The 24086-nt window shown below is 48.3% G+C and overlaps 1 protein-coding gene across 2 annotated transcripts in view; it reads left to right on the top strand.

The window, feature by feature from the left end:
* Positions 1 to 24086, top strand: part of RALGPS1 (Ral GEF with PH domain and SH3 binding motif 1) — a 273380-nt gene that overhangs the window by 33642 nt on the left and 215652 nt on the right. For both annotated transcript variants that reach the window (XM_035015774.1, XM_035015775.1), the window contains 2 exons: positions 16158 to 16279; positions 19581 to 19688. In XM_035015774.1, coding sequence (XP_034871665.1) covers positions 16223 to 16279; positions 19581 to 19688 — 165 coding nt within the window. In that variant the 5' untranslated portion in view covers positions 16158 to 16222. The remainder of the gene's footprint in view (positions 1 to 16157; positions 16280 to 19580; positions 19689 to 24086) is intronic.

Raw genomic sequence — 24086 nt, 5'->3', positions numbered from 1 at the left:
GGGGGGCAGCAGAACCACGTGGTTGGGCGTGCTGTTGGGGTGGTTTAAGCTTCGCAGTCTTGCTCTGACCTTGCCCCTTTTCACAGTAGGTTGGGGGAGTAGTTCATCCATTTTTGTTGAGAACACAGCCGACTGCTGGGTACCGTGCTGGGAACTGAGGCTCAAATAACTGAGAACTTCCTGTGCGGGGCACTGTAACAACACTTATTACCACAGAGACGCCTCAGCTCAGAGACTTAATACCTGTGGAGCCCTGAGATGAGCACCTGGCACCGCCCGCACTCCTCAGTGCCGCCTGGTGCTGCTAGTCCTCACAGTAGCCACACGAGGTGGGCACAGAGGGAGAACTGAGGCTTGGAGAGGCACTTGCCGCCGTCACGTGGGTGGTAGGTGGTAGAGCTGCATTCAAACCCAGAACACTGGACTTGCAGGTGCCGTCTCTGGGGGCGAATGAGATAGCTGTGACTCACCTCACAGAGCTTGTGGCTGAGCGGGCAGATGCCCAGGGAAAGCAGCGATTCCCGGTCAGGGTGACAGGTGCTGTGGTGGCCCAAGTGGAGGGTACACAGTGGAGGGGCCCTGCATAGACTGAGAACCAGAAGGACAGAGAAGGGACAAATGCCCCAGGCAGAGTGTGATCAGTGTCACCTCTCCGTCACCTGGGGGTTATCCCTCAGTCTCCTCTGGGCTTTGATGAAGAGGCACTGGTTTAGTGGTCTGCACGCATGCTCAGTTAGTGATTATTATTGAGGGCAGGTATGTAGCTGCTCATCCCAGCCAGACTCTTAGGCACTGCCCACTGGGGAAGACCCCTCCTCTTCCACGGACTGAGTAACCTGAAGTTGTCACTCTGAATTCCCCAACCTTCTTGGGGGCACATGTGCAGATGGCCTGGTTTTATGGATCTGTGCCACCCGACCTACTCTCCACGTCTGCCCCTCGATACATTTGGCTGTCCCATAGGACGGCTCTGTTGCAGTTACGCATGAATGAAACATTACAAAACTATGATAGAAAACCCAAGCTAAATAAATCCCGCCATGACCCTGTCATCCCAACAAATCGAACTGCATTTTCCTTCTAGTCCCTGTCCACAGGGCAGGTGGCGTTTTGTACAATTGTGCACCCTGCCTTTCCATCCTTGACATGGTTGGAAATGGCCACCAGGTGGTGCCAAAGCACCAGGCACCCAACTCCACCCTCCTAAGTGTGGGATACCTGGCTGTGAGCCATCCCGAAGTGCTTGTCTGTGGAAGTTCACTTTCAGTTTTCTCTCCACATGCTGTGTAGCTCACAGCATTATTTTATCACTTATTTTAAAAGAAATCAAACAATACTGACATGTACAAAAAGTAGAAAGTGAAAGTGCCGTACACTTTTTAAAAAAAGATATTTATTTGTCAGAGAGAAAGAGAGAGTGCGCGCACATGCAGGGGGAGCAGGAGAGGGAGAAGCAGGCTCCGCGCTGAGCAGGGAGCCGGATGCGGGGCTCAATCCCAGGACCCTGGGAAGGCAGACCTGAGCCGAAGGCAGCCGCTTAACTGACTGAGCCACATCCTGAGAGTGCCGTACACTTTCAGAGGCAATGATATTAATAGTGGAGTGTGTGTCCGCTTTAGTGCATAAGTGATGGAAAACATGTCCAGATGTCACTTTCTCAGCACTCTTAGACCTCCGCATTTAAAATCGTAACCCCTCTTCCCCCTCTGCCTCGCCCCTAGCCCTGCTTTACTTTTTTCCTCTCTTACCACCAGCCAACACTCATATTTCACTGCATGCTTTATTTATTGTCTGCCGCCTCCGCTAGAACGTACTGGGGGACTTGCAGCTTTTTCTTTGCTCTGTGCCCAGCCCCTAGAACAGTACCTGACACATACTAGACTTTCAGTGCATACTTGCCGGATGAATTAACAAGGGTGGCTGTGTCCTGAATTGGTGGACATCTTTCTCTGTCCGTAGATACTGATCCATCTCATCGTTTTAAACCACTGCTTAGGGTCCCCCTGAATGGATGTGCCCCAGCTGCATGTACTGAAACACACTGATAAGGTTTTCCAGTGTTTTCCTCCTGTCTTTGCGGGTGGTGGTGCAGCCAGTGACCTTGCTGGAACATGCTCTCGCCTTGCCTGTCTGATGATTTCCTTGCTTTGCTCAGACTCTGGGTAAAGTGCTTCACAAACAGCCTCTTGTGTTGTCCTCACACCCACGAGAAAGGTGCTGCTGAGAGCGTCTCTCTGCAGGAGACAAGCTGGGGCAGCACGCCTGCGGAGAGTTGAGCCGGACTCTTGGGGGAGTTCTTTCCTTACTAAGGATCTTCCTTCGTCCTCTCTCATGTGACCTTTCTAACACGCCCCACCCCCCTGGGGTTTTCATTGTCTTACGTCTTTTTCATGATGTCTTTTCTTTTCTTTTCTTTTCTTTTTTTTAAGATTTTATTTATTTATTTGGCAGAGAGAGACACAGCGAGAGAGGGAACACAAGCAGGGGGAGTGGGAGAGAGAGAGAAGCAGGCTTCCTGTGGAGCAGGGAGCCCGATGTGGGGCTCGATCCCAGGACCCTGGGATCATGACCTGAGCCGAAGGCAGACGCTTAACGACTGAGCCACCCAGGTGCCCCATGATGTCTTTTCTTATACAGAGTTTTCATTTTTTTTTTTTAAAGATTTTACTTATTTATTTGAGAGAGAGAGAATGAGAGACAGAGAGCATGAGAGGGAGGAGGGTCAGAGGGAGAAGCAGACTCCCTGCCGAGCAGGGAGCCCGATGCGGGACTCGATCCCGGGACTCCAGGATCATGACCTGAGCCGAAGGCAGTCGCTTAACCAACTGAGCCACCCAGGCGCCCCCAGAGTTTTCATTTTTAATGTAGTTAAATCTGCCAGGGGTTTCCTTTGTTTTTCTGGCTTTTGTATCACCCTAGAGAGGACTTCTTCAGCCCAGAGTTATTTAAAAAGTAATGATTAGTGTTTCCTCTGGTATTTTTATGGGGATTTTATGTTTGGTTAAATCTCTATCAAAACTTCATTCTTAGAGATGATACTGAATAAGATTTTTGATTTTTATTTAAAGTTTTAAAGTTTTTTTATTTAAGTTTTTATTAAGTTTTTATTTAAATTCCAGTTAGTTAACATACAGTGTAATACTAGTTTCAGGTGTACAATTTAGTGATTCAATACATACAAAACCTGTTCCTCATCACAGGTGCCCTCCTTCATCCCCATCACCTAGTTCACCTCACCCACCTCCCCTCTGGTAACCGTCAGGGTGTTCTCTCTAGTTAAGAGTCTCTTTCTTGGTTTGCCTCTCTCTCTCTTTTTCTTAGGATTTGCTCATTTGTTTTTCTTAAGATACTGGGTAAGATTTTAAATGAATCCCCCCACCCTCAAGCGAATAGTAGATTGTTTCATCACCATTTCTTATGTGATCTGTCCTTCCCCACCATTTGCAATGCTGTCTTGACTAGATATTAAGTCTCACGTGCACTTGACCCCGTGATCTGGACTGTGTTCTGTTCCTGCTAATCCGTTCATCTCTCTGTGGCTTCCTGGCAGGACAGGTCACTTCTGATCCTACTGCTTTTTTTCAAAACTTCTTAGCTTTTACAAATTATTCTTCCAGATGAAAATTTAAATCAATTTTTTGAATTCCAAAATGAATCCCCTTAGGATTTAGAGTGACCTTGTATTTTATTTATAGATCATTTGGGGAGAATTGATGTCTTTACAATATTGTCTCTTTATTCAGAGGAGTGAAACGTCTCTCCTTTGATTTGTCTTCTTTTTTGTTAGGAAAATATCGCAATTTGCTTCAAATGATTTCTGTACATTTCTTTTCAAGTTTATCTCTAGCTCACGTTTAGTTAGTAGGCTCTCAGGCCGCTGCATTTTCTTTTATTTTTTTAAAGATTTTATTTATTTATTTCACAGGGAGAGAGATAGCGAGAGCAGGAACACAAGCAGGGGGAGTGGGAGAGGGAGAAGCAGGCTTCCTGTGGAGCAGGGAGCCCGATGCGGGGCTCAATCCCAGGACCCTGGGATCATGACCTGAGCCGAAGGCAGACGCCCAACGACTGAGCCACCCAGGCGCCCCTGCAACAGATTTCTTATTCTTCTTGTTTTTTCGTCTCAACAAGATTTGAAGAGGGGAAGGCAGATGTGTGGACCCAGTTCACTGTCTTGGAACTTAGATCTGTTTATATGGTTTGATGGGAAAATGTCATTTCCTCTCTGCGGTTTGGTACCGTCACCCCGCGCCACCCCCTGCAGTGTTCTCCGTGGAATGTGGAATGGCGCTTGAAGACCGCCTGGATCCAAGGATGTCCTTCTTCACCTTCCTGCTCCCACCTCAGGGGGTGCACCCTTTATTCCTGCTGGGCTTTGTCGTGCTGCTTCCTAGGTGGTTTTCCCCGTCCTTCTCTAGGAGGAGCTCGCCTACCCTGCCTTGCTCTCAGACAACTTCCTTCCCATTAAGGTGGGAAATGCCAGGCTGTGCACGATGAGTCAGGACTCAGTGGTATTTGTCAGGAAGGCCTAAGAGTGTGAGTGTCCTGTTCTGCCAACCTGTTCTTCACCTTGATATTTCTAAAGTTCAACCTGATGACGAGGAAGAGCAGCAAAGAATTAAATTACCCTCGTTATGAGCCAGGCAGTATCTGGCACAGGGCTCTCTGCTTGGAGCTGACTGAGGCAAGTGAGGAGCTCCCCGCCCAGTTGGGGCCCCCAGAGCTTGACCTTCCTGTGGCCGGCAGCAGCATATAGGAACAGGCCAGGCAGGCACACGTAGGGGTGTGTGTGCAAGTCCCGCGGGTCTCATGGCAGCAGTGGGGGGCAAGAGGGGCCTTGAACTGGTGTGTGCCGTTCGGGTACTTAGGGATTCCAAACAGACGTGGCTGTCAGTGACCTGGACTGGTACAGTCAGACCAGTAATTCCTCTGTCCTTGGCAGGGACTAGGAAGGAGAGAGGGACCCCCTGCTCCTCACAGTAAACTGTCTTCCAGCCCCATCCTCTGTCTACCACAGAAAACGTATGTTTGGCCCACAGCTAACAGGCGTAAAATGCCTGACCCTCAGCCCCCCTGGAGCTGCACCTCTCAGGTAATGGTTGGCACAGGAAGCGGTGAGCCCCGTGTTAGGCCTGCTTGCGGAGATTGTGTATGTGTGTTGGGGGAAGGAAGGGAGGTTGGGAAGTAAGGGTATAGATTTGCTTTTTAAATTTACCTTTTTATTATGAAATAAGTTTAGACTTACAGAAAAGTTGCCCAGTAGTACCAGCATTTACATGTACCTTTCATGCAGCTTATATGTGAATAGCTTACAGAGGCTTAATCCAGTTATCAAATTAACTTAGGTAAGTTGATACAGGTTACGATGCTATGAACTGGACTGTCGACTTTATTCACATGCCACTGGTTTCCCTCCCAGTGTTCTTTTTCTGTTCCTGTCTTAGTCCAGGATCCCTCCTTGTGTCTAGTTGTGGGGCCTCATTAGTGTCCTCTGCCTGGGACAGCTCCCTGTCCCAAAGGTCACAGCAGGTCTTCCGTGGAGGAAATTTATGGTCTGGTTCTTGTGCTTTTGCTTCACATTCCTATAGGGTAAAAGTGTCTCATCCTGAGAGACTTCACCGAGCCCCTGCGTGCTGGCATGGGTGCCCCCTCTGCCAACCAGGCTCTCCTGTCTCCCCAGGGCCACCCTCCTGTAGCGAAGGTCTGAGTAGTGGCCACCATCCTCCCCCATCCTCCAGGGGCAGGGGAAGCCGCTACCACAGTCCCACCTTACTGTCCTCTCGGAGATGTGCTCTGTCAGGCGTCTCCCCTTTCTCTTGCATTTTTACTGCTTGGCCCTCCGCTCCTTATTTTGAGCCTGAGAACATGCTCAGGAGTCATCTCACGTTCCCAGAAAACCCCAGTCTCCATCTCGCGCCCTTCCCTGTTCCGCCCCAGGAGACTCTGGGAGATTCAGGCACTTGTCCCTTTGCGAGGCCGGCTTTCCCTGCGTCCAAGCCCCAGGCTGTCCTCAGCTCTGTCCTGAAGGTTACTGCACTCGCTGATGCCACTGGCTGACTTCTTTCTCCTCTTGCCGCTGCCTGGACGTGGAGTGCCTTCTCTTACCGTTCAGGGCATTCCTCTAGCTTCCTTCCGGAGAAAGATCTGGGATGTAGCTTGTTTTTCTCCAGTTGGGTATGCTCTACCTACAGGAGAGTCCACCCTTCTTAGTGTGTGTCCCGCGAGTTTTTGGTTGATGTTTTAGAAGGATCCCTCTGGTCTACGGCCATCCCATCCTGAACGTGCCCGATCTCGTCTGATCTCGGGAGCTAAGCAGGGTCGGGCCTGGTTAGTACTTGGATGGGAGAAGGATCCCTCTGTTTGTGTCAAGAATCAACCATGAGGAGGCAGGGGTGCGACAGGGAGAGTAGGAGGAGGGCACTCAAGCAGAGGCTGGGTTGGCTGGACCTGGGGCGCTGGTGAGGCCGGGCGCGTTCCACAGGGAGGGTTGTCTCTGCTGATGGCTGCCCAGGTGGACACCGTCCGTCCAGTTCCATGCAACGCTGCCTGCCTTCCCCAGAGCATGTGCTCCTGGGACCTTAATTAAGACTGATGAGGGCTGTGCAGAGTCGGGGAGAGGGAGCGGGCACCGGGTCCCTGAACCGGATACCATGACCCCTGATATGTGGAAAGGGGAGTGTCACTCTCCAGCTTTCCAAGGTGCTCCCAGGGCTGTTGAGGGGGTCTGGCATGCTCCAGGTAGGCCACCCTCATTCTTGCTCTCCCCTTCACCCCCATTTCCCAATGCTCCCTTCAAGCCCTCACCCACAGGGATCCCTAGGCCTCTTGTTTCCCTCAAGTCGGCCTCCTCTACTCTGGAGAAATCAGGCCTTGCCAGCCAGCTGGTGGCTGCACGTGGGGAACTCTCCCCTCCGCCTGTGTTCTGCAGCCTTGTTTTGGAAGGGAGGAGGAGCCTTTGGTTTCAGGAGTAATTGTATGTGCACGCATGAGGGATGGGGAAGCTCGAGTGGCCTTTTCATTAGAAGGTCTTAGAAAACTATCCAGCCAACCAAAGGATTGGTTTTCTTCTGAGAACCTTCCCTGGTTTTATGAGAAGTGCATACTCTTCACTCACGTTTCTCTCGGTGCCTTAACATCAATGCCATGTCTTGTGGTCTTATGCTCAGAGAGCCCTGCCCATGCCTGCCCTGCCCTAGAGGGTGAGTGCGGTGGTGAGGGGCGCTAGCGCAGCGAAGAAACAAGAGATGAGGGATTGTTCTGTGGTCCTGATACAATTGCCACGTTCTTGCGAAGTTACATCATGAGAATGTACCTACCTGTGGTAGACAGAGGATGGGGCTGGAAGACAGATTACTGTGAGGAGCAGGGGGTCCCTCTCTCCTTCCTAGTCCCTGCCAAGGACAGAGGAATTACTGGTCTGACTGTACCAGTCCAGGTCACTGACAGCCACGTCTGTTTGGAATCCCTAAGTACCCGAACGGCACACACCAGTTCAAGTACCCGAACGACACACATACCAGCATCCCGGGGACCCCCGCCACCATCTGCGAGGTGGGAATCACGATTCTCCCTGTTTAACAGGCAAGGGAGGTGGAGCTTGGGTCAGGTCGAGTGGCTTGCCTAGGGTACAGAGTAAGTGATAGGTGAGAATTCAGATCCTGATTTGTCTGTTCTCCTGTCTTGTTCTTAGCTTCTACCAGGCCTTCACCTGCAGCTGCGAACCGGCAGGGGGTGGAGGGTGTTGAACTCCAGGCTGCTGTATGGGCTCCCCAAATCCACATGTGCTCTGAGCTCTGTCAGACTGAAGAATGGGTGCTGTAAATACACCCTGATGCGTTCCAAGTGGATATAGATATTGCTGTGATTATTAGGCCACAGATTAATTTAAGTGTATTGGTGATTTATAACAGTTTTTTGTTACCAAGAGTTTTTTCTTAGTCAACAGATGCTTCCCTCCCCAGGAGGATGCCCTCCTCGTCCTTTTCTCTGGGTTTGCTCAGTTTCACAAACTGAGGTTTTGTCCTTTTTTTGTGAGCTCTGCAGACCTCCATCCCTAAAAAGCCAGCCCCCTTTCCCACGCTCTGCTCCTCTCTCCCCTCCACAGAGGCACAGCCATGGTGGCGCCTCCCCAGCCCATTCTCCCTCCTTTGGTGAGAAGGTGGGATGTTGGAGGTTGAACATCTGGTGGGTGGCTTGGAAGAGATGGGGTGCGGGGCGGGGGCGGCGGTGAGCGCTGCAGTGAGTGATGGCATTCAAGTCCGACATGTGCTTACGTGGCCGGGCCTCTCTTTGAAAGCCTCCAGACGCTGATGCTTGCCAGGAAAAGAGGTTTGGCCAGTTTGGAGAGGGTCAGGAGGAGGTAGAGACAGCAGCCCTGCCAGCCCACTCAAGCTGCTGGCCAGGGGTCCAGCACCAGAGTGATGGTTCCCTTGGGGGAAGCCTTTTGGTAATTGGAAATCAGCATGCTGTGTGTGCATGCGTGCGTGCGTGTACGTACAGACCCTTACCGCTCCTGAAGTGCAGTGGAGGGGTTGTTCTGCCCACAACCCTCTTTGTTTCCTTCTTATTCGTCTTGTCACGGCTTCTGTTCAAGACACGCGAAGGTGGACCCAGCTTCCACCACGTCTGCGGAGAGCAGCCCACTCCACGCTGAGGGAGCAGCTCTGCAGTGGGGCTAGGGATCCGTTTCTATGCTTGTCTGAAACATTTGGAAGAGATCACTCTCTTGTAATTGAACATTCCTGGATGTGTGTATTTTCTTTGCAACAACCTCCATACGCTTAGGAAAAAGTGGTTATTCTGCCTTCCCAACAGTGGCCCGCACCAGACTGTCTCATGTTATTTTCTTGGTTTCCTGAACCTGTGACACTGAAGGAGAATTCTGAAAGTTTGGAAGGAAACCAGCATGGCATATGGGATTTTCCTCCCCTCTCCAGGAGCCCACACACGAGAATAGAGTCTGTCATACAGAAACAAGAGATGAGGGATTGTTCTGTGGTCCTGATACAATTGCCACGTTCTTGCGAAGTTACATCATGAGAATTGCTTGCTCTTCGGCAGTGTTTTGGTTTCCAAGGAGGCATTAGCAGCGTGTGTGTGTGTGTGTGTGTGTGTGTGTGTGTTGAGAGAGCCGGAGGAGGGAAAGATGGGGTTTTGGCGTGATTCAGATTAAAATGGCAAGCTCAGAAAGCTGGGGCTCTTGCCTGCCTGCCAGACTGCCCTTGTCCAGCAGGGGCTGCAGTCAGTGCAGGCGTGTAAAAGTGCATCCCCGAGTTACAGTGCATTCATCTCTTTGCACCTCCATTTCCTCATCTGTAAAAAAAAAATTTTTTTTAATGCACGGAAATCCCCAGCCAGAGCCTGGAACAAAGTACCTAATAAATTGTTGTGATGACAGTGGTGAGCAGATAATGGTATGTAAGCTCCTTGAGGCCAAGGACTGGTCTGAATCCTCTGCACAGGGCAGGGCTTGGGAGGTGTCACCAAGTCTGCCAAACAGATGAGGGAGTGACCAGGAGACAGGACGCTGTGGCTGCAGTGTTGGGCCATCCGTCAAAACAAACTCTCTGGGGATCCCTGCCTGGCTTGTTGGGATGGACACGGGCTGGGGTCTGGTGAGCAGGGGAGCCTGCCCCCTTGTGCTCCTGGCGCACTGGTGCTTTCCTACCCCGGGCTTCCACGCTCGCTCAGCTTGCCCTTCTCGGCCCTTTCCTTGAGACACTTCCACTGGTCCTCTGAGAGCCGGCTCAAGGGCTCTTCTCAGTGATGTCTTCTTTGACCCCCAGCGTGAACTTGTGATCTGTTAGAGCACGTGTCCCTTGAGTATCTACTTACTGGGTGTTCCCCCTCACTATACTGTAGGACCCTGGAGGGCAGGGTTGTGTTATTTTTAACTCTAGATGCCCAGAACTGGCCCACCAGTGGGTTCACTGGGTGGGTGATGAGTGAATGAATGAACAGCTGGGCCACATGTGGCTGTTGCCCACTTGTGACAGCCCCAAGCTTAGAAGTCATCCTTGGTTCCCCTCGTTTCCTCTCCCCTCACATGCAGTCCATCACCAGGTCTTGTCTGTTTCCCTCCAGAACCCCTCCCAGATCCATCTCCCAATCCTGTGGCCAGCAGCCCATGCCTTTGTCTCTCTTCATCCAGTTCTATGTCCAGCAGCCAAAGTGACCTCAAAAACAGTAAGAACAGATCCTGTCACTCCCCTACTCAACACCCTCTAGTACACCAGAGGGTTCCCACTGCACTCCAGATGAAACCCACACACCCACCATGCATGCAAGGCCCTTCGTGTTCTGGCCCCAGTCTGTCGTCCATTGCCTTCTGCCCACTCGGGTCCATCTGCCTCTATCACAAGTCTGCTGAGTTCATGTGCATCTCAGGGTCTTCACACTTGTTGTGCCCTCTGCAAAGAACACACTGTGGTTTTTATGGGCTGACTCCTTCCTAAGCTTTCAGTTCAAATTTCACATCCTCAGAGCATCCTACCTTGACAACCTGGCAAATACCATCCTCCACCCTATTTTAGTTTTTTGAGATATTTTTCAGTATCTGAAGTTATCTTCTTTGTATCCATGTGTGTATTTTCTGACTTCCGTACTGGAATGTAAGTTCCACAGGAGCAGGGCCTGCTCGCCTCATATCCCCAGTGCCTGGAACAGGGCTTCTGGACCAGGCGTCACTGAATTTTGATGGGAAAAATATGATATCTTTATTTTCACCAACTTCTAACTGAAATTTATCACTTCTCTCAGTTACTAATATAGACAGTGAATCACAGTAATTATAATAGTACTTGGGACTTTGTCGCCAATAAAATCACAGGTATTCTCATATCACATAACAATCATGGCCTCTTAGAATATCTGTGCCCATAACTACTTTCAAATTATGTTAGTTATTAAACCCACCAACATCTTGTTATTTAATGCAATAATAAAGAAATACATATATTCCTTACATGAAGAAATATACATTATTATGTCATAAAGTATTTAAAAATAACTTAACAACTGTATTTTAATATAATTGGTTTCCTGGGTAATTTTATTTTATGCATGTAAAAACATTTCTGTGAGGAGGGACCCAGAGGCTTCACTAGGCTGCCAAAAGGGTCCAAGGCACAAAAACGGTTAGGAACTCCTAGCTAGAATGATTCCCGCATGAAGTAGGAGTTTGATGAGTGAATGAACGATGCATATCTTTCCCCGTTCAGATGAGCCCCCTGTGTTTTCGGGGTCAGGTTTCTGGTGGGTTGGCATGAACTCGGTGTTTAGGAAGTAGCCCTAGTCAAGGTCTTTTGGAAGCCACTCTACTACCTGCCACTGAAAAAGAGGCATCTACCACAGAGCCCAGGGGTGGGAGCCAGGTCCACTGCTCTCCTTTTCTTTCAGACACAGACTCTGCCTTCAGCTTCTCCGTTCATCTGCTCCCTTCACACTCTGGCTGACTCTCCCCGCACCAGGCAGGATCTGGCCACCCCCTAGAAGTGAGGACACAGTGCCTCAGGTTGGTTGACCAGCAGAGACTGGTGTCTCAGGGTCCTGAGTTCCCAGGAGAATCAGGTGGCCACTCTGGTCCAGTCAGTCTGGCCTGGGAGACATGGCTGCTGTCATCAGGAGCCTTCCCGGGGGTGCGGAAGCAGTTCTCAGGGGCCTGGGCCAGGCTGACTCCCTTGATGATGAGAGTCTGGTCCCTAATGAGGAGTTGGGGGCCTGGCTGGGCCTCAGGGACTGAAGGTGGATGAGTGGGGGTTTCTCTGGGCCCTGGAAAGGATACTCTGTTCTGCTTGGTCCTGTTGTTTCTTAGCATGTGAAATATCATTTACCTGAGAGTCACTGCCTGTAAGTTAGGCTATTTGTGTCCATGGTGAGACATGCAGGAGTCAGATCTCAAACAAGTGCTCTGTCTTTCTTTCCAGCCCAGGCTCCCCATAGGAAGCATAAGGAGTAACACACTGTGGCTGATGTGCTTTGTCTCTAGGTGGGCCAGAGGGGTGTGGGTGGGCAGATCAGGCCTCTTGGAGGAGGAGCCCTGCACTTAGACACCTGGACTCAGCCTGTGCTCCCGGGATGCCTGGGGCCCACAGCTGGGAACCCCTTTCCTGCCCGGGAGGCCTATGGTTTCACAGCATGATGCTGGGCTTTCTTGCAGTTAATTTTTTGTTCATTATTTTAGGGAAAAAGAATAGCTATAAATGAATAGAACTGTAGGATTAGATTAACACTTATAGTAACTAGTAACTTTGAGTGCTTGGTCTGAGGCTGGCCTGGGTGGAATGTTCTACATGCATTTTCTTGCTGGGTCCTTGTGGGCTTTTGGAGGAAGCCTGGACCCAGGCACTGGTGTCGACAGACCAGGATTTGAGCTCCCTAGCTCCACCACTCAACTAGCAGTCAGTTACATCACCTCTCAGAGCCTCAGTTTCCAGGAGTAGAAGAGTCTCCCCTGCATGGGGTTGTGAAGATGAAATGAGCTAGAAATGTAGCACCTAGCCCAGCTTTGCACAGCTGCTGTTCCCTGGGTGTGCTGCTGGTGGTGTGTGGACAGGGGCACCTAAGCACAACCCCCAGTGATGCTGGAGAAATGGGCAGAGCTGGTGGCGTCCTTCAGACAGGATGCAGGGAGTACGCCAATGACTAGTCATGGAAGAGAGTGTGAGAATAAAATGTGGCACCTGTGTTGAAAGGCTGTGTGACTTGAGAATTTATGGTGTCAGGCAATTGGGGAGAGCCAAGGCCTTTGGTTGGGGCCAGGCTGAGCAGATTGGGCTCCATGTTGGGGCTCCCCTTGGTGAAGACCCGCAGAGTGCCAGGCATACCCTGAAAGGAGTGAAGCCCACGTCAGCCTGGAATGGGAGCAAGTTGGATCCACAGGGAGCATCAGGCTGGCTGTCTCTCATGCCCTCCTGCCATGGTGACTTGGGTCAGGTCACTTCAGTCTGGCTTGAGCTGATCTGAACGCGGTCCATCCAACAAGCTGGTGGCTTCTGGCATTGAGAGCCTAGCTGGGTTGGCCCCGACTCCCAGTCCACATGAGCTGGTTTGTCTGGTCTGAGACAGCTCCTCAGCTTGAGCCAGTCTCATGCTGCTGCTTTGAGCTCTTGAGCTGGCCTTACTTTCAGCCTCGTTTCTGGACTCCCCACTTTGAAGTCTCCAAGTTTCTCATGGGGTGTCTGTTGGAGGGTCCCATCCATCTGACGCCTGGGAGGCCTTCCCTTTGCTCCAGAGGCTGGTTCCCCTCCTCGCAGTCCTGTCTCTTCTGCACTGGAAATTCCTCAAAGTTTTTTGCTTATTAATAACCCTTCTCTCTTGTCATGTGCTAATGTAGTTTGTTTTTGTTATTTTAATATTTCTTGGATCATTTCAAAGGGATGTGGAAGGGGGCAGTTTAAACATGGGTGTTCAGGCTACCACCACGAAACCAAGCTGGTGGCGGCTGCTTTTATTGTAGCGTAGTTCGCATACCGTAAAATTCACCCATCCCAAGTGTACGATTCTGTGACTTCGGGCGACTTTATGGAGCTGTGGGACTGTCACAGTGATCCAGTTTTAGAACATTTCCGTCACCCCAGAAATGTTCTAAATCCCTTGTGCCCATTTGCAGACAGTCCTGCCTCCCCACCCAGCCGACCACTGATGGGCTCCTGTCTCTATGAATTTGCCTTTTTTGGACATTTCATGAAAATGGCACCCTACAACACAGTCTTTTGGGTCTGACCTCTTTCACTTTAAGCATAATGTTTGTGAGGTTTATTCATGTTATGGTTTTCATTTCTTTATTGCTGAGTAATATTCCACTGTGTGGATACATCACATTGTTGATCCATTCAGCAGTTGAGGAGCGTTTAGATTGTTTCCGACTTTTGGCTCTGATGAGTAGTTCACGTACATGTCTTTGTGCAGACATATGCTTTCATTTATTTTAAGGTAGCTACCTAGGAGTAGAATTGCTGGTCATTTGGTAAGTGTATGTTTAACTTTTTAAGAAACTACCAAACTATTTTCTAAAGGAGCTGTACCTTTCACCTCCCTACCAGCAAGGTACGAGGGCTCCATTTCTCCGCGTCCTTGCCAACACTTGGTACTGTCTTTTTCATTATGGCCGTCCTAGCGGGTGTGAGGTGGTAGCTCACTGTGGTTTTGATTTGCCTTTCCCTGGGGCATGTCCCTTCACCATTCCTAGGCCTTCTTTCGCTAAAGGTCTCTTCCTATCTTTTGTGTAGCTGCCTTCCAAACCTGCCGCAGCCACAGGCTCAGGGTCCTGGGTAACAGCCCGCATGGCTTCTCCAAGGACAGAAATGATTAACAAATGAGTGCTTCCAACCCAACCCCTTTCCCTGCTCGTGAAAGAGGAGTTTGGCGTCTGAGGAAAAACTTAGCCGACCTGTGCTTTTTTCCCTTTTCTTTCTTTTCCAGTATGAAAATGGTAGCACAATCAGAAAAGTTGAGACTAGTGCAGTGAACTCCTGTCAGTGGATGTCAGTTGTTAGCATTTTGCCGTAGTTGCTTTATCTCGACTTCAGTGTGTTTCGTGGATTGATTCGAAACTAAGTCGCAAACTCACTTTAGCGCTGAATTCTGTCCCGCGTGTCACCCAGATAGACTTTCTCCTACTTGATCTCCCTCCTGCTGCTCTCGCGCCCCAGAAAATGAAGGGTAATTCGATATTATCTAAAATGTCCATATCCAGCTGTCCCCAGTTGGCCCCCAAATGTCATTCATAGCTCAGACTGGTTCTTGTCCGTGTCTGGGGGAAGAAAGGAGGGAAGGTGGACGGCTCACAGGCTGTCGCTGACGGGGACGCGGCTGACGGAAGCCGGCAGAGCGGTTGTGAGGGAACAGCCATCGCGGCTTTGGAGCCTGGCGCGGCTGGAGCCTGCGGCGCTCTGACGTTCCTGCTCGGGTGTTCGACTCCGTCCTGTCCGGCTCGCGGCTCCATGGGCCCTGTGGCTGAGGCTCCAGCAGGGTCAAGGCAGGGCAGAGATCTTCTCCGTCTTCCTCCAGACCATCTTCCCCAGTGGGCTTTGGGCGAGACTTGCCCTCCAGGGTGGATTTTCTCTCCGGCACCGCATATATTCGGCATATATCCCAGATTAAGTTCGTCATCATCTTCCACAAATCTGCTGCATCACCTCTGTTCCTTTCCTTGAGGAGGGACACACCATCCTTCTGGCACCTTGGGCCAGACACCATTCATGCTCAGCTTGTTCTCCCCTGTCTGGGGGAGACAGTTTCTGCCCCTGCTGTCTCCCAGTCTGTCTCCTTCTGTCTGACTTCACTGTGACAACCTCACTTAGTGCGGAGGACCTTCAGCTCTGGCCTGGATAATTGCACTTGGCTTCCTGCTGGGCCCTCTACCTTCTCCTTTCCTTGCCCTGTTACATCCTCCCTACTCTCCTGGTCACTTTCCTGCTAAAAAGCAGGTGGCGGCTACAGTTCTGTGATGTTCAGTGATGTGATAAATGCTCTGCTAGAGGTATGTACACATTGGCATGAGAGCATCTGGTTCTGGTTCGAGTGGTCCAGATGATGCTCAGAAGAAATGACATTTGAGCAGGGCCTTGAATGATGATGGGATCAGGAGATAATGTGAACGAAGGCACTAAAGCATGAGTTACTTAACCTCTCTGTGCCTCAGATACCTCACATGTAATATGGGTGTAATAGGACCTGCCTGAGGCTGTTGTGAGGGTCAGTTAATGTACGTCAAGTGCACGGCACTTGGCGAGCACTGCGCCAGTGTTAGCCGTTATCACCTTGTTACTGATGAAGCAGTCGAGTGCATGGGGAGACAGGGTAAAATCTGTTTGTCTTCTTTGCCTGCTTTCATTTAAAACAAAGGTTACGGGGCACCTGGGTGGCTCAGTCAGCTAAGCCTCTGCCTTCGGCTCAGGTCATGATCCCGGGGTCCTGGGATTGAGCCCTGCATCGGACTCCCTGCTCCACGGGGAGTCTGCTTCTCCCTCTGCCCCTCCTCCTGCTCATGCTCTCTCTCTCTCTGTCAAATACATAGATAAAATCTTTAAAAAAATAATAAAAGTCATCTCTGGGGTCTTCTCTTCAAGTGTAGCACAACGTCACCTCCCCCCCACCCCCAGGGTGGGATTAAGTTGAGTTTGAAGCTGGTTTTCATGAGCCCCCTTGCCTTGCAGGACTTCTCCAGACAGGTTATGTCACCGACGGAGGCTGCCCTGAAGCTCCCTGCGGCCCGGAGACTATGTACAAGAGGAATGGTCTGATGGCTAGCGTGTTGGTCACCTCCGCCACTCCACAGGTACAGGGGCTGTGAGGATTGGGACAGTGGGTGGGGGTAGGGGGACTCCTTTCAGCGGACCCAGGCCCCAGCTAAGTTGTGGACAGCAAGGCAGCAAGGTCCGTGAATACCACCATTCTTAGCCCCCCTGAGGCCCTTGGCCACACCAGGTGTGAGATTTGGGAGGCAGTCAGCCCTGAGGATCAGTAGGTTTTCTGCAGTCGTTCTTGTCAAAGAAAAGCAAACACCTGCCCAGTCCGGTTGTAGCAAGTGCCACATCCCATTTTTTTTTTTTTAAAGATTTTATTTATTTATTTGAGAGAGAGAGAGCATGAGGGGGAGAGGGTCAGAGGGAGAAGCAGACTCCTTGCTGAGCAAGGAGCCTGATGCGGGACTCGATCCCGGGACTCCAGGATCATGACCTGAGCCGAAGGCAGTCGCTTAACCAACTGAGCCACCCAGGCGCCCGCCACATCCCATTTTGGTGGCAAGATGGGATCAGACCTTTCCCAAGAAAAGCTGCTGCTGATTATAAATAAGTCACACATTCCAGAATGAAGTCTGACAGAAGTGATTCCAACTGGCCCTGTGTTCTTGTTTACCTTGCTCAGTAGGAGATGGCTGTAAGGACTGGTGGTCGGAGAGTGGCCTGGGCTAGGGCCCCTGGCCCGGGGCTTGGGGGGGTGGGAGTTTGTTTTCCAAGTGCAGTGACGGGACAGAGGCATGCAAGAGGAGTGGGTGTCATCAGCCCAGGGATGCCACCTTGCCGAAGGTGTAATGCCTGGCTCCGTGACCACCGTCAAGGGAACGCTCAGTCCCTCACAGTTGAGCTGGGCTTTTGAAATGATCCTGTGTGATCGGCTAGAAATTCACAGGAACCTATTCATATTTTGTAAACTTTTAAAAAATTCCTTATTTTGATCTCTGCTTCTGAAAACGGACTTGTGAGTACCTTTTAAAATTCCCTGATAGTGCCAATATAGGTTTAAATGAAGTCACTGCCTCATCATCATCACCACCACTAATGTATTTGGGGCAACACTGGATTAAATAAGGCCTCTTGTATGAGCATGTGTGTCTGGGGCAGATGCAATGGGGTTACAGGGAAGTTATAAAACCTGAAATCCCAGGAATGGACTGTTTGGTAACTGGAGGAATCAGACTTCTGTTTTCATTACAATTTACACTTCATCCACAGTAAAACTCCTGTCTTTTCTGACCTCTCTGTGTGTATGTGCGCACATGTACACATATACACGTACATATTCTGTGTGTGTGTGCGTACGTGTATGTATCTGGAACATGGTAAGTACTCGCGTAGTGGTTGAGGCACACATGTATAATTGAAGTACGCAGTAAATTTTGGTGATGAATGACGCCACACACACATCCACCCCCATAATTCAGCGCATCCTGTCTGTCCGGCCTTGCATGTTTCACAGGTGTCATCCCACTAATTCTCACAGTAGCCCGATCAGGTATGTACTGTTTCTTCACCCCCCGTTTATAGATGGGGAAACTAAGGCAGGAAGACGTGAATAAATGGGCTCAAATCACACAGCTGGTTGGCCGTGGGTGGGGATTCACAGCCAGGCCCCTGTGACTCTCAAGCCAGTGCTCTTAACCCTGATGACACTACACTGAGGAAAACCACCTTGTCACCTGACTCGGTCGCTTTCTGGAAGGTGGGTGTGGAAGTGCAGAGTGACTTACAGGTATTCGCCGGCTTGGAGTCTGTGCATAAGACTGAGGAGCAGAACAGACTGCCAATTTCAGAGGCATTTAGGATTCGTCTTAGTTACTTCTCAAAAGTTTGGCACAGATTCTCCTCAGGGGAGTATGTCCCATTGTTCAGGGAACTTCTCAAATAGCCATGGCCGAGCCTGCCCAGGCCCCTTGAACCAGCGTCTCCCAGGGAGGGGGATTCTGCCCGCTGCTCTGTTAGCTTCATCGTGTGTAACCTGTACCCCAGCCCGGGGAGGAGGTGTCAATGGTGCCGGTTTCCAGAGAGCTGAGACGGTCAGGTGAAGTAGCTTGCGTAGAGCTGGCATTTCCACTGGCCGTGACTTCAGCGCTCTCAACCACCATGATGTGCTTCAGATCGTCTTAGATCTAGTTTTGGGTAGAGCAGCCTCCTTCGTAAAACCTTTCAGTGACATAGGCCTACTGAATCTACAGGTTTGAGTTTCCGCTCCTGCTTTTAACCCCACATTCTCAGTTGTTGACTGTTGGTTTCCCTCACTGGCCTAAAAACACCCTAATTTCCAGTAAGATTGCAAAGTTTTTCCAGATATAGCCATTTTGGAAAGAGTGAAATAAAGAAGAATTAATAAAAGCATGTTCTCTAAGTCCCAGTCCAAGATATTGAGGTTAATGGAAACCACAAAATCCCTCTTCATGGGTTGAGACGAATAAAACCATTTATGAACAGGATACAGTTTTTGGGTGGTAAGCTTGATTGGTTCCCCAAAGTAGAATTTGATGAAATTAAATAAAGTCAAAGAGAAGGTATGTTCAACATTCTGGGATCCCCACAGTGTTGGGTTTCATAAAACTGGCCCCATTTGGGGAGTTTTAACTTGCTTTTTTATGGGAGACCCCTTCTGTACCTGCAGGGCTCATGGTGTTCTCCTTAATAAGGGACTCTTCTGAATTTAACTTTCACGCCCGTCTCCGAAGCCAGTTGGTTACCTCTCACCTCATCAGCAAACTGGCTTTGAATTCCAAATGGCCCATACATGAAATAAGTCTTGAAAGCCAGTTTAACATTTTGTGTAAGAATTTCCTGCAGTGACTTCAAGAAAAACAACAACAAAAAAAACAAAGGTGAAACCAGGTAATGTTTGAGAGACAGAACAGGACAGACGATTGCCTAGGCCTCCTAAGTTGTGAAGTCCTGTTCTCTCTGAAGGAGGCGTGGGCTGTATCTTTGTACCCCACCAGCTACACAGCGGGTTGGAAACAGTCGGGGGTAGTGACCGAGGGTACACATCTGGCATCAGGTAGATGCGAAACTAAGGTTCACCTCCTAGTTCTTCGGTTTCCTGGCTGTGATACCTTGGGGGAGGCGGCCTTGCCTCTGCTTCCTTATCTGTAAAGCGGGAATAAGAATAGCATGTCCTCAGTCCTTACGAGAATTAAACAAGAGCGTGTGTATGAAGTGCCTCGCCCGGTGCCTGGAACGGGGTAAGGCAGCGAGCAGTAGGAGCTTTTCTCACTGTACGGTGCTGTCTCTCCTGCGTCCTCGGGCTGGGTGTGGGAGTCAGCGAGTCTGCAGACAGCCCGACTGCTCAGGCGGCCTCTCTCTCCCTGTCCTCCACAGGGCAGCAGCAGCTCAGACTCTCTGGAGGGCCAGAGCTGCGACTATGCCAGCAAGAGCTACGATGCCGTTGTCTTCGATGTCTTGAAAGTGAGTCCCGAGGAGTTTGCTGTAAGTAACGGAACTGATGTGGGCGTCTGGGCACTGAAACAGGGTGCGACGGGGGGTAGCAAACACCGGTTGGAAACAACCCATGTGCCCAGCAGTAGGGACTCTGGGATATAATATTCTTTATGAAATACTAAGCAGCATTAAAAAGGATGCCATCAATCTAGAATTAACCCCCTTGGAAGTCATGCACACTATATTCGAATATTAAGTGAAAGGAGCAAGTTGCAGCACCATTAATAGAGAACAGTGTCATTTTTAAAAAGCACGTGCAATGCACACATATTTATATTTGCAGAAGAGGAGGTCTAGGTTTGATGTTTACAGGTTCATAACTATCTGGAGATAAATAGCCAAACATTATTTACTGTAACTTCTGGTTGTAGGATTCTAGTTAATTGGAATTTAATTTTTCTTCTTTTTGTTTCTTTTTGTTTAATTTCTACATTTTTACAATGACTTTTCTATGATAGAAAATAGTATTTTGTAATAATACATTTTTTTTAAAATTGTCTTTTCTTTAACCAGTGTGTTTCTGCTGGTCTGACGGAGGGCTGTTCCTTGTGGTGGAGATGCAGAGTTGGCTTCTTGGTTTGCCATGACTTGGTTTCTTCCTTTTGTGCTTGAGGGTAGAGGAGTATATTGCCTCTGGGGTGACCTGGAGCCAGACTGCAAGCACTGTCCCAGGGCTGTAACTCTTTGCAGCACCACTGACCTGTTTCCTGCCATGCCCACTTCCTCCCTGTCCCCTTTGCTGTAACAGGTTTTGGGCCCTCCAGGGTGCTGGGGGAGCTAACTGGGCCATGTCTCAGCCTTCTGCCACTGCCAGCCCCCACATTTATTTTGTGCCATGCTGAGCCTGGCATCACCTCCTTCAGTGTAGCCAATGGGTCAGTTAAACACTTGTGTGAAGCTCTCTGGCAGCTGCCTCGTATGAGAATGAGACCCTGCGTTCCTCCCAAGGCCTCCAGGGCCCCCTGTGGTCTGGCCAAGTCTCCTCTCCTGCCCCCATCTCTGTGCTCCCCAGCTATACCTTGGCTCCCTTTTTCTAACCCAGACTCACCCAGCATCCCCCTGCTGCAGCACCCTGCGCTTCTCTTCCTTCACTCCTGCTGGCTCTTCTCCATGTGTCTGTCTCTGTCCTTGGGCTAAAGTGGCATCTTTCCATCCCTCTCTTTTCCCTTACCCTGCTCTAGTTTCTTCATATTTCTTATTACTACCCAACGTTACATTATATAATAATATTTTTTTGTGATATATCTCCTCTGGAATAGAAACTCTTTAAGGACAGGAACTTTATCTGACTTGTTCATTGCTTTTTCCGCAGTGCCCAGAATGGTGCCTCGCTCATAGTTAGGTACTCAATGAATACATGTAGGCTGAAAGAATTCCGTCTTCAGAATAACCCGATGAAGCAGATTATTAGCTCCCGATTTTCTAATAAAGAAGTGAAGAATCTAAGAGATTAATTTTTTTTTGCCTGGATCATATAGCCAGGTATGGGCAGAGGCAGGTCTAAAATCTTCATCTCCTGATTATTCACCTAATGCTGGATGGTCATATTAAGGGCAGCTCCCATTTTTGAACACCTGCCATGTCTAGGTTGTTGTTGCCGTTTTTTTTTAAGACTTTATTTATTTATTTGTCAGAGAGAGAGAAAGAGAGAGAAAGCCAGCACAAGCAGGGGGAGTGGCAGGCAGAGAGAGAAGCAGGCTCCCTGTTGAGCAAGGAGCCCAATGCGGGACTCAATCCCAGGACCCTGGGATCATGACCTGAGCTGAAGGCAGACGCTTAACTGACCAAGCCATCCACACGTCCCCCATGTCTAGGTCTTATGCTAAGTGCTTTACATGCATTATCTAATTTACTTCTCACATCAGCCTGATAAATTAGGTATATTTATTATTGCCAGTTTACTGATGAGCAAGTCAATGCTTAAAGAGGAAAATTACTTCTTCACACAGAGAGTAAGTGGCACTGTCTATCTGGGATTTAAAACCAACTGGCATTCTAGACCAATACTGTTCCAACAGGAATATAATCTGAATCACATGTGCAATTTTATGTAATTAATTAATTTATTATTAAAATTTTTTTAATTCCAGTATGGTTAACATATAGTGTTATATTAGTTTCAAGTGTATAATATAGTGATTCAACTGTTCCATATATTGCTTAGTAAGGTCATCATGATAAGTGTACTCTTTAATCCCCTTCACCTGTTCCTCCCATCCCCCCAACCAACTATCCTCTGGTAACCATCAGTTTGTTCTCTGTAGTTCAGAGTCTGTTTTTTGCTTTGTCTCTTTTTTTTCCTTTGTTTTGTTTCTTAAATTCCACATATGAATGAAATCCTGGTATTTGTCTTTCTCTAACTTATTTTGCTTAGCATTATACCCTCTAGATCATCCATGTTGTTGCAAATGGCAAGATTTTATTCTTTATTATGGCTGAATAGTATTCCTTGTGTATTTATACTACATGTTCTTTATCCAGTGGACACTTGGGCTATTTCTTTAATTTGGCTATTGTAAATAATGCTGCTATAAACAGAGGGGTGAACATATTCTTTCTAATTAGTATTTTCATATTTTTTGGGTAAATACACAGTGGTGTAATTACTGGATTGTAGGGTAGTTCTATTTTTAATTTTTTGAGGAACCTCCATTGTCTTCCACAGTGGCTGAATGAGTTTACATTCCCACCAACAGAGCAAGAGAGTTCCTTTTACTCCATATCCTTGCCAACACTTGTCATTTCTTGTGTTTTTTGATTTTAGCCATTCTGAAAGGTGTGGGGTGATAGCTCATTGTGGTTTTGATTTGTATTTCCCTGTTGATGAGGAATATTGAGCATCTTTTCATGTGTCTGTTGACCATCTGGATGTCTTCTTTGGAGAAATGTCTGCTTATGTCTTCTGCCCATTTTTAAATTGCATTATTTGGTTTTTTGGTATTGAGTTATATCAGTTCTTTATATATTTTGGATACTAACCCTTTATTGAATATGCCACTTGAAAATATCTTCTCTCATTCAGTAAATTGTCTCTTAGTTTTGTAGATTTTTTTTTTTTTTGCTTTGCAGAAGCTTTTTATTTTGTTATAGCCCCAATAGTTTATTTTTGCTTTTGTTTCCCTTGCCTCACAAGACATATCTAGAAAAATGTTGCTACAGCTGATGTCAGAGATCTACAGCTAGATCTCCATCCTTCTACTCCGCAGTATGCTGAAAGCAAAGTAAAAAGCAATGCTGGAACTTTATCAGTAGATCATGGACATCTTTCTAGGTCCATATATGTAGATTTAATTCTCTATTTTTAAAGGTTTATTTGAGAGAGAGAGAGAGAAAGAGAGTGTACGCATGCACAAGCAGGGGAGGGGCAGAGGGAGAGGGAAAGAAAATTCCAAGCAGACTCCCCACTGAGCATGGAGCCCAACTCAGAGTCTCATGACCCTGAGATCATGACCTTAGCTGAAATCAAGAGTCAGACGCCTAATCGACTGAGCCACCCAAGAGCCCCTTTAATTCTCTATTTTTAATAGCTGCATAATATTCCAGAGTCTGGATATACCATAATTTTTTTTTTTCAATAAGTCCCTTTTCATGGTCTCTTACGTTGTTTCCAGATTTTTCCTGCTGCAAATAATGGTGCAGTAAACATGTATTTTTCTATCTCTATCTAAATGTAGATCTCTATATAAACTCTCCTTATGTACCAGTGCTCTTCTTTCTGTAGGTGTGGGGATTGTTGTGTCAACAGTATGCTCATTTCACTTTTTAGGAGATAAGATCTAAGTGCAATGCCTGATCTTGTATCAAGAAAAAATTGCTATAAAAAACAGTATTGGGATATTTAGCAAATTTTGAACGCAGACTGTAATATTAGATGATACTATTATAACAATGATAAGTTTTCTGAATGTAATAATTTTATCATTATGTAAGAGCACAATCTTGTTCTTGGGAAATAACATGCTGAAGGATTTAGGGGTGAAGAGTCATGATATCTGCATCTTATTCTTGAGTGGTTCCAAAAAAAATGTGTATGTATAATTATATACATGGAGATAAAGCAAATGAGGCAAGATGTTAATTAGTGAAGCTAGGTGAAAGGTTATAGAATTCCTCATACTCTTCTTGCAACTTTTTATAAGTTTGGCTTTTAAAAAAAATCCAGTTAAAGAACTTTTTTAATGGGTTACTGCCAGATTGTTTCCCAAAAAGAACAGAGCAATCTCTAGTCCTGTTGCTCCTGATGGCACTGATGGAGGACAAATGGCATCTTCCTGTTTAATTTGCATTTCCTTGACTATGATTCTAAATTTGCCAGACACATGGTTCCTGTGGCTCTTGGAGTAGAAGTAGGAGTGTATCTTTGGAGCTGATTGCCTTTTGTTCCGT

The sequence above is a fragment of the Mirounga leonina genome, unplaced genomic scaffold (assembly GCF_011800145.1).
Source record: "Mirounga leonina isolate KUSES-001 unplaced genomic scaffold, KU_Mleo_1.0 Mir_170, whole genome shotgun sequence".
Lineage (NCBI taxonomy): Eukaryota > Metazoa > Chordata > Mammalia > Carnivora > Phocidae > Mirounga > Mirounga leonina.
This window is presented reverse-complemented; position numbering and strand designations above follow the sequence as displayed.